We start from the raw sequence: 10,884 nt of genomic DNA, 5'->3' as shown, positions 1-10,884 counted from the left end.
GGATAACTGAAGAGAAATGCAGTTATTTACCGTTTTTCTAAATCATTTAATTTAATTACTTGTAATGTGTCGTTTTATTTGATGTGGCCACATAATCTTGTCTATAAAGGACTTACATGTATACATTAGAACTCAATTCTTTATCTGACTTTCCAGAGTAAGAATTTTTCAGCCCCCTGGTGGACAGCAGTGGTTACTACCGATTTCTTAAAGCCAAACAAAAAACAACTCATCTGCGCTTCCTGTAGATTCCTTTGAAACAAATCATACCACCTACATTTTTTAAATTAGTCTCTAAATAGGGAAAGCCATTTATACAAACTACTCAACTGATAAAACTCAATAAATCTGTTTTTATTATTTGTGTTTAACAAGATTAAATCAATGAGCTAAAGCAGGAAATATTTAATGAATTCAAAACACCTGCAAAGGTTCCTGAGCCTTTAAATTGTCCATCAGTCTAAATTGGATTACTGAATCAAATTGCACCAAATTGTAATTTTCGAGTTTCACCTTTATAAGTGTACTAATTAAAATGAAATAATGTTGATAATATTGTTTCTTCCTCACTAGCTTCTCTTCATGCTGCTGTTTCTGCTAATTCTGTATCTGTCAGGATTACGTATTTTTTATTTTTTATTGTTCTTGTGAAGCCCTTCGTGATTTTTTATCTTCAGAGGCACTCTAAAATAATAATGTCTTCTTTTTCATGATAATTAATTTTTTTACCCCCGCAATTTTATCTATTTCTTTTCGTATGTTTTGCTTATAATTAATTAGCACTGTGAAGTTTTTAAATAGTAAAAGTCATTCTGAAATTACACCTGCCTTGATATCACTATTTCTTTCTTATGGAATTTATTCCACTTATCAAAGCCCCCTAAATAACCCTAAAATATTTAGGCTTTCTCTGGCAGATTAAACGTGTCATTTTTGGTATCTGGCAACAAACAAATTGTTTTAATTATTATTATTACTTTGTGTATACTTATTCATCTCTTGTTTCTTTCTACAATAAATAATTTGTTTGTGATACTCGGCTACAGGGAATAAAATATAAATGTACTAAAAAGGAATGTTATTTAAGATGTTAAATAAATGACTAGTAAGGGAATTATTTGGTATAAATATAAATCTAATGTTCACAAAAAAGTAAAATGGATTGTATGTCACATACTCTAATTTCCCTATATATATATATATATATATATATATATATATATATATATATATATATATATATATATATATATATATATATATATATATATATATATATATGTGTGTGTGTGTGTGTGTGTGTGTGTGTGTGTGTGTGTGTGTGTACGTTAATATATACGTTATATGTTAACATGGCTTTCTACGCTAGAGTATTTTTTTTTTTTGCGTGCGCGTGCTTTACTCACTCGTGCGCGCTTAGAAAAACAGGAAATGAGTAAAAGTGGTGACATCATTGGTGAGCGCCTCTTCTGGCCTTCGAGATGGGCTTCATTCGTTAGCCTTGATTTTTCCGACTGTCTCTCCGCATATCAGGAGTTTTAGAGAGGAAAGCCCGTCCGCGATGACATTTGGAGGTAAGGAAGCAGGACGAGACCGAGCAGAATAACTCACAATAGCCATTACAGTTTGTTTGAGTCGAGCCGGACTCTTGTAGCTGTGTTAGCCATGGAGCTAACTAGCTTCAACCTGGTCCGGATAATAAATTATAACCCATTGGCCTCGTGCTACATTCGCTTTCATTTAAGTGCAAAATATGTTTAACGATGGCGTACTGACTGTCACCCTGCTTCTGTTTTTAAATGAAACGGGTTGTTTCCAAGAAGTAGCTCGCTAACTTTAGCCAAGTCAGCCAGAAGCCTAACGGTAAACACTGACTCAGGACTGAGCTGTGGGAGACAGAAACCCCTGATGTTTATTAAATAACTATTGTTGTTTTTTATACGTTTCTTTCCATAAAACTTTCTTTCGCGTTGTTTATATAATATTTTTGATCACTGGAAGATAAATCTATCCTGGATGACACAAAATAAACTTTTTTTTAGTCAACATTTATTTATTAATTTCTGCCTGTGCTCTCTTAAAGACCCTATATTTATTAAATATCATTCTAAACAAATGCTTTTCACAGACTTGTAACAGAATGTTCTTCTGAAACAATACACAATGTTAGACTCTAATCTTTATGACTGCAGTCCGTGGTTAGACTTGTATTTTTCTTCATTTTTTTTAATTCACAAATTTACGTATTTTATAGATGGTGGATGTTAGAGAAAGACTGATATATTGGACTGATATGTACCATTTTCTGTATATCGTCTAATATTTCTCATTAGTAGAGCTGATTTAAAGTCAGGCATTTTCATGGAGAGTATGGTGCAGCCACATTTTTCCTGAATAACATCTTTTTAATAAATGATCTAAAACATTACTGTTTTTTTTACCTGTGTTATATACTTGGCCAGTTAATTGATGTTTACTTAATTTATGACTGGGAAGTGACTAAATTAAGCTTCAACAGTTTTAAACAGGTTAGGTTCAGCTTAGTTGCACATCAGCTGTAGCTAGTGTGACATTTCAGAATGCAAATAAGGTGTAAAATGTCCAAATGTTGGCCTTGAACATCGGCCAAAACAATCGGCAGCACTTACATCGGCTGACTTAACTCAGTTTTACATTTTCTACTTCTTAATTACTTTGTGGGTGTTGTTAGTTTTCTTACTTTATTTGGGGTGTGATAAACTCCATATCACCCAAAAAGTGTTTCTTCTGGTATATTTGAGCATTTATTTTATTTGATGTAGAAATATTCATCTCCTCTTCTGTAACGGCTACTTCCAGTAAGGGTTTAGGGCAGCTGGTGCCTGTCAAGCAGTCACTAGGCGAGAAGCGGGAGGCACTCAGTTCTGATCACCAGTTCATCACAAGGCCATGAAAGCCCCTTTCCCACACATTTACTGTGCGGTTTGGTTCCTCTCAGTTCTACATAGTTTGCGTGGTTTTCGATTACATTTAAGAAACCGCTCGTCATACATGTACCCAGGCCCATTGAGTCTCAAAAGTAGCGCACCGTGGTCTGTACAGGATACAAATGTAGCACAACGCAACAATGGAGGACATAGTAGCGATGAACATTCTGCTCCGTCTGTTGCTTTTTATCTGACTCCAAAAAGAAGAGGCACAGAAAAGGCTGCAGGCATCAAGGCAAATTACTCTGTATAAGTACAGGAGTGTGGGATGCAACCAGATGGACACTCATTTACACCTAATGACAAGAATAGCCAATTAGCCTAACATGCATGCTTTGGGTTTGTGGGAGGAAACCAGAGTATGTCGAGGTAGCCCCATGGCGTGGGGAAAGAGTGCAAACTCTGCACACAAAAACCGCAGCTGGGTGTTGAACATGCAAACTTTTTGCATGCAACGGTGCTACCAACTACACCACCATGCCGCCTGTTTAATATTTATTTATACACACAAATGTCACTGAGACACTGCATCTCACTCTCAAGAGGGAGCAGTTAAGAGTTGATCATAGAAGGTAAACAATCACTACATCACATCTTTTATAAAGTACTCTTGATTTGACTATTTTTTTAGACGGTTGTAAAATAAATGCATTTTTGCTTAAAAAACTGTTATTGCTTCAGCAATTGGTTGTTGTTTTTTCTTCAAGAATGACTCGACTCCATTGCAAACAAACTTTGCCAAAGTAAATAACATTTTCCTTTTTCAAAATGTTTTGTGATCCTATTACAATACAAACTGCTTTGTCGTCCTTGTTTGACTGACCTAACTGTACCTGACATGAATGTAAAAAAAAGATGCTTTTCTTTTTCCCTTCCAGGTAAATCTGTAGACGGGGTCAGCCAGGTAATTTCAGAACTGGCTTCTGAGTGGGCTGTCTGGCTCGCAAGTTTCACTTCCTGTGCAGTACAATAAAACAACTTTATTGGCCAAAGGATTGCAATGAAATCTGCTCAGGAGCGCAACCAGGAGTGCCTGCCTCCTAAGAAGAGGGACCTACCAATCAGTAACAGTGGTGGAGTTGGAGGAATAGGTGGAGGTGGGGCTGGTGGAAATGCTTCTGGAGGCAGTAATGGCAACGACGAAGGGGCAACCAGTCAGAACTCTGCAGCTAACAGTGAACCTCACAGAAGGACCCCATCTGGAGAGTGGCCACGAGGCCATCCGGAGCTTCATTATGGAGTGGAGAACTCGGATGGGATATCAGCTATGCCTGTTGACCAGTATAGTATGCTTTATAAAGTGGCTGTTCCATCTGCCACCTACTCATCCACCAGTCTTCACCCAGTCTTAGGCCACATCTCGCCAGCCTACACGGTCCATTCTCCTCTCCTGCAGCATCCGGGCCTTCCCTATCCTCCTCTTGGTTATGCACACATTCCTCATCCATCTCTCCAGTTCGTTAGCTCTCCGTATGCCACCGTACCCTACGCTGTATCCTCTAGCTTTGTCCCGGGATCTTTTATTTCTCCCTCCGGCACCATGCCTCAGCCTCACGCCGTGTCACACCATGTTCCCTATCCGTCGATCATACAGGAAGGTGTTGTTTCCCCGTCTCCTCAGGCACAGGTAGCTGCTCACACATTTGCCAAAGTTGCAGCTTCAAGTGGCGTCCCACTGATACTGCCTTCAGAGCCAGCGGCCCAGCAGCACCTCGGTGCTGTTGGAGTTCTGTCTGCTACCGAGCTCAACACCCGAGGAACGCCAGTCTTCTACCAAGCTCAGGGCAGCCATACTGCCTCTGCTGCCAGCGACTGCCACAGTTCCCAGCAGGAGAATGAAGCTGAGATTAATGGAGGGGATAAAGAGCAGGGGGTTAAAATTTCACATTCAGCACAGGTAGCATCAAGATCTGCAGTGCAAGAGCACATCCAAGAACGGGTGCTGCAGAGTAGAAGGCTGGAAGGCCGGAGCTCACCTGGCCAGCGCAGCACTCCAGACAGCGATCTGGAGGTAAGAAACACACATTTTACAATTATCAGACCAAATCTGAAGATACTGACTCAGCTCTGTACAGATTAGTTCATAAAATAAAAAAATGTCCCTTGTTTACTTTTTAGGTGCAGCAGGTGGTTGGTTGTTTGGCTTCCTCGAGTCATGGTGGTGGAATAAGGAAAGAAGTCTCGTTCGCCCCTTTGAATCTCTCTCAGGCCAGCCAAAGAAACAGAGATGCCCGTGGAGAGAGCACAAGTGCAGGGAGGACTGTGTTCGCAGCGCAGCCGTCAAGTTTCAGTGATCACAGAGTGACTGGTCTCCAGCAGCAAACTGGGCAACCGGGTCATGCTTTCGTGCTTGCCAACGGGCAACCTGTTCTTATTCCTTTTGAGTATCATCCACAGCATCAGCACCACGTCCCGCAGCAACACTACCAGGCTAATGATGTCTCGGCCTCTGCCACCACAGCCTCCACTAACTCGAGCTTTAAAGCCTCTGATTCTTCAGCCAGAGTGTGCCTCCCCAACAGGGCGGAGCCAGTCCCAGCTCAGCAACAGCAGCCATCAGTCCACTCTACAGCAGATGTGACTCAGGCCTTAGCTTCCAATGTCACTCCCACTCCAGCTCCTTGCAACCCATCGCATTTCATGAAGGGGGCAATCATTCAGCTGGCTACAGGGGAGCTGAAGCGGGTGGAGGATCTGCAAACTCAGGATTTTGTGCGAAGTGCAGAAGTGAGCGGGGGGCTCAAGATTGATTCCAGCATGGTGATGGACATCCGTGCCAGCCAGCAGAGGCCGGGTCTCATGTCGCTGCATTTCACCGTGGGGGAGCAGCAGAGCAAAGTGACCATTGACGTGCCCCCGGAACACCCCTTCTTTGTGTTTGGCCAGGGTTGGTCGTCCTGCAACCCGGAGCGTACGGCACAGCTGTACGGCCTGGCCTGCCATCACCTTCAAGTCGGAGACATGTGCGTGTCCATCACCCTGCAGCAGCAGCAGCAGCAGCAGCTTCCGCCCCAGCTGCAGAAACAACCACAGCATCATAATTCACAACAGCAAAACATGTCCAGGACCGTCAGCAAAACCAGTGCCACACCAGGAGCTGGTCACCAGCTCATGGGGCCTCCCGCGCCTCAACAGTCACGGCCTCCGTCTCATTTCAGGATGGAACGCATCCACAGAGAAAGACAGCGGGACGGGGAGAAAGACGTGGTAGAGAAGGAAGAAGCTGCAAATGTGGGGGCTGTTGGACACATGGAGTCACCCATCAGATCAAGTAGGACCCATTTAGAACATCCAAGGAGTCAAAGCAGTTATCACTTGCACACAGACGGCTCTGCTTTTGCAGAAGCAGGTATGGGATCAATGCAAGCTGCACTAGGTGCCTCTCAGAGGCGCTGGTCCTCACCCGGCCTCCAAAGATACAGTATGAAAAGAGATGATGGGGCTCGTCCGCAGATAATCACCTCTGGCCATACACGGCCATCTTTTATCCCCCAGGAGGTCAAACTGTCCATCGAGGGGCGCTCTAATGCAGGGAAGTAGCATAACATTTGGTAGCAACTTTTAGGAGTTTCTGCCGCCAGTAAGAATGAGTCTGACAAGGAGAGAAAGAGGAAAAGAGGAGTGTGAATGTAGCCTCAGAATGTTTGAGATTTTGCACAAAGACACGTGATCTTTATCTGTCTGGTGAGAAGTCCTGATTTGGTTCGGCCAAAGAAGAGAACCCTTTTGGTTTTGCTGAGATCCAACAGGAATGTGAAAATCTGAGTAGAACGTATGTAGCTGATGAATGCCTATAGTCCACACACACACTGCTTTTATCTTCCTCCCTCCCTCCTTTGTCTCCACTTCCTCATTCTCATACCTGCTTTGGCTTTTTGGTCAACACCATCTCACCGGAGGATCACGTGTTAGAAGAGCTTGTGCAGCAATCAACCGTTGTAGAGTTCTCAGCGAGGGTTCTTTTATCGTCAGCACTCCCAAGGTCCCGTTTCCATTCAAAGTATTTACCAAAAAAGAAGGGAGTTGCTTACATCAGCAGCTCCTGTGATGATGTTGACACTGTCGGTGCATGTTAGGTTGCTCTTCTCCAGAGTTTAAAACCTCCGTCAGCAGAAACGCCTTCCCTTCATTCCTGATCTGCAAAGACTGAGATCCTCTGTCATGTAAACTGCAGCATTTCCCGCCTGTCTTACAATCAGATTAATCAACAATCGAGCTCTTCTTTCTTGCTTCAGGCTAAGAGCCATAATTCATGTGTTAATAAGTCAATTAATGCCTTGTTCTCGCTGATGTGGGATTTAGAAAGAATCTTTAGTTTTTCCACACGTGAAGATCCACCATCTTCCTCGCTATACCTCTTACCCAACCAGGCTGGTGATCTTCAGTGCAATTTTTATTTCACCAAAGCCATTGATGGGAGTAATCAGACCTGTTGACTTGTTGTCCCACTCTGCTCTCCAGACTCCAGGATGAGCGAGTGAGGCAGTGATTCTTTGTTCCACGCTTGAGTTTATTTCTCAGTTACTGGATGAAATTAATTTCAAAGCACTTGGCTGCACTGTCCCAGGAATTTCATCATAGGATGTCACGCCCTTGTGAGGCCCCACGCCCCTCCGACCAACCCAACTTTAGGTGATGATGCACTATGCTGGTCTTTGTTTTCACTGGTTCAGCACAAACATGGACTTTTTCTAATAAGTCATCCTGATTACATTTACTAAAGAGGTGTGACCCCAAATAACCAGTTTTTTAAAGTATGCATTTAATTTTTCTTTTGTATTGCTGTGTCATTTATCTGATGAGTCATGTTTCGTGGATGTCACCCTGTGACTTTACATTGATCTTGAAAAAAAAATAGGAACCAGTACTTTAGAATTTCTTATTTTTATTGAAGGGACTGAAGCGTTTCTGGGGTTTTGTGTCGAAGAAGAAAAACCAACTGACTTGTATTTTGAACTGTTTACATTAGCCATGATGAATGCTGCAGTTTTTTCCTTCTGGCTTGTATTTTACCTAAATCTAAAAAAAAAGTGCAATTAGACCATTCATAAATTCATTCAAAAGTTTCTAATCAGCACATTCCTCATGCAGACATTCCTCTCGGAAATGAACAGTTTTCTCTTTTTCTGCCATTGATTTTTAAACGTACTTCTGACGAAAAGATTTTTTTTAAGTCAAATTTGATCTGCTTTCCACCTTTTGATTGGATGCCACTCCACATCTGGATGAAGAGCTTGAACCCTCCCGCGTTCCTAATGTGGTCAGCTGGAACCCAGGTGTTTTTAGTTTTCATTATTTTTCCCAGTTCCTTCACTAATCCAGATGTGCCGAGTCCTCCTGTGAGCGTTTGAAGGGTCTTGGTCCAAATTCTGCCCCTTGCAGTCTCGGTGGGGTCCAATGGACACCATGTGCGCCATTTTGAGTTTTGCTTGCCTTTTGGACTAATCCTGCTGCAGCAAGCTCTCTGTTCAGAGTTTTGGCTGAAATATCGTGTTTTTAACCCACCTGCAGTCCTAATGGGGTCAAATGGACCCCAGATGTTTGTTTATTTTAATTTTTTCAGACTTTTGAGGACTGAATACTACCTCACCCCTGCCATGTGGACCCCAAGGGATAAACCATCAACCCTGCTCAACCAGCCCGTCCTGGAGGGGTGCTCACTTTGAACCCTTAGCCATACAAAGCTATATCAGTCACTTCCCGGTCCAGACGTTTTCTGGTTGAGGCAGCTGCAGCAGTGTAGAGCGATGCAGCTGTTGTTGCAATTCAATCAACTCAAAAAGTCAAGTTTGAAACCAAACAGCCATTTTTGTAGAATTCCTAGTATTCGCTTAAGCTGAAATTTGAACTCGTTTTGCACAAAACATAAACCAGTTTAGTTGTGTTGTCACTAAACTCACGTGGAAGGCATTTTTATAGTTTCACAAATGTTCAGGAGATGTTTTTTCTCCCCTAAAATGAATTGATCACACCATATAATGCTCAATACATTTCCCCACAATGTAAGCAATATATATTCATTACAACGAAGAACATTTCATCTTGTCGTGACATTTGCTATGCAGTAACTCTGAAACAGCAGGGCTGGTTGATCTTTTTTAATTGTTATTTTTTCTGATATTTAGTTTTCGCTTTTATTATGGACTCAAATCAAGCAGTGTTTTGACACGCGCCGTTTTGCGCTCGGCAATCCGATTTTACTCACTCCTAAGCATCAGGTAATTCACTTTTAACGCCCTTCGATGCTTAACATCTGAAGCCAAATCATCTCTTATAGTTAGATGTTTGTTTAACCTTTTTCTGTAATTGCCAGCCATGTAAAAATGTATTTTTAGGTCAGGAATAATTCAATTACAAATGAACTTTTTAAGTTTCTACCCTTTCCTTTGAGAAGCAGTGTTTCTCTGAGTTTCTGCTCAAACTACGGTGAATTTTATCCACATCACTGATGTCTGTTGTGATTTGCACTAAATGTTCTCCTTCAGTGTTTTGAAAGGAAATCTGTTGGTAAATTGAAGACGTACAATGTAAAGCACACAAAATCACGGGGAAATGACAGGTTTTGTGTTTTTGTAGATAGATGCATCTCTCCTCTTTGTGTAGATAGCTTTGATGATGCTTGTCGATAACGCCTTAAACTCCGCTTTGTGCAACACGTTTAACTGAAATAACAAAGTGCTTCTGCTGCTGGGCGTTCCCGTTCAGGTTGTACAGGAGCGTAAAACCAGATATATCTGGAGCAGAAATTGACACTTTTGATGTCAGAGTGACGGCGGATCATTGGGATGCTTTCGGTTACATTTTAAATACATTCTTTATTCTCATTAACAATGAATTTGTGGATTTTTCACTATGTGACAGAAAATGACATTGAAGCATATTTTTTCAGCACTTTTTTTTAACAAGTGTTTTAAGAGTGTAATGCAGCGACCGACAACCCGTTCACTTAACACATGCATAAACGGATGCGTCGTTTGTTTTTTAACGTTGCGCAAGATTGACAGGATTTTTTCCCCTTCCCAGTGCTAGGATGGATGGATTGCGTTTGGCGTCTTGTCCCAAAGTCTCTGGACATTGGGGGTGAGGTATTTTATTTTTTAGCTTCACAAATAAAATAGCTTTCCAATTGGTGTAAATGTGACTATGTTGGTTGTGTCGATGGCGTGAACTAAGCTAAGTCCCATTAGCCTGGAACTTAAGCAGATTCCACCTGTAAGTGAAATGTAGTCTGTTGCCATTTTCCCCAGAGTTGGATAAGAGGGAGAAAACCTTTTTGTAACCAGCCCAGTCATTCTCCTAATCTGGCAGTATTTTGTTTGCTTCAGCTTAGCGTAAATAATGTAAGTGAATGGTAACAGCTAGCATTGCAGTTATTCAAATTCAAAGACTGCTACTAGGCCTACACCTACTACAAGCTTTTGTAGGAGGATCCTAGTACGTTGATCAAATATGGCTGAATACATGACAGATGAAGTGGGTCTCTTTCGGGGATGCTCAGTCATGTTCTTGCTCCTTGCAGCAGCCGTTTATAGCGTTGCTTTGTTGTAATGTAGTCCTAAGTTTAAATCGGCTCCTTTATGTGATTTTCATTTGCATTCAATATGATTATTGAAGTCTCCAAGAATAATTAGGATCACTATTGAGTAATTTTAACGACTATCACATTAAAGGCTAGCTGTTACCATTCATTTGCATTGTTTATGCTAAGCTAAAGCTAATGGAATACTGCCAGGTTAGGAGAATGACTGGACTGGTTATAAAATGCTTTTTCCCTCTCTGGTGGATATCTGGCAATAGACTACATTTCAGTTAAGGGTGGAATATCTCTTTAACATCAACCTAACAGCAAAGGTGAACTCAGTACAGTTAGCGTGTTGAATGAAATCAGGAGAATGCTAATGTTCCTAGTTTTAAAGAA

The 10,884-nt window shown here is 41.7% G+C and overlaps 1 protein-coding gene across 1 annotated transcript; it reads left to right on the top strand.

The window, feature by feature from the left end:
* The first annotated feature begins 1,424 nt into the window (after nucleotides 1–1,424).
* atxn1l (ataxin 1-like) lies at nucleotides 1,425–10,145 on the top strand. The gene is made up of 3 exons (XM_070554996.1): nucleotides 1,425–1,574; nucleotides 3,845–4,977; nucleotides 5,085–10,145. The coding sequence occupies exons 2-3, from the start codon at nucleotides 3,967–3,969 to the stop codon at nucleotides 6,504–6,506; spliced, it is 2,433 nt and encodes an 810-aa protein (XP_070411097.1). The 5' UTR covers nucleotides 1,425–1,574; nucleotides 3,845–3,966; the 3' UTR covers nucleotides 6,507–10,145.
* The last annotated feature ends 739 nt before the right edge of the window (nucleotides 10,146–10,884 follow it).

Source organism: Nothobranchius furzeri, chromosome 9, assembly GCF_043380555.1.
Source record: "Nothobranchius furzeri strain GRZ-AD chromosome 9, NfurGRZ-RIMD1, whole genome shotgun sequence".
In the NCBI taxonomy this organism is placed as follows: Eukaryota; Metazoa; Chordata; class Actinopteri; order Cyprinodontiformes; family Nothobranchiidae; genus Nothobranchius; species Nothobranchius furzeri.
The sequence above is the reverse complement of the archived record's forward strand: the minus strand, read 5'-3'. Positions and strand labels throughout refer to the sequence as shown.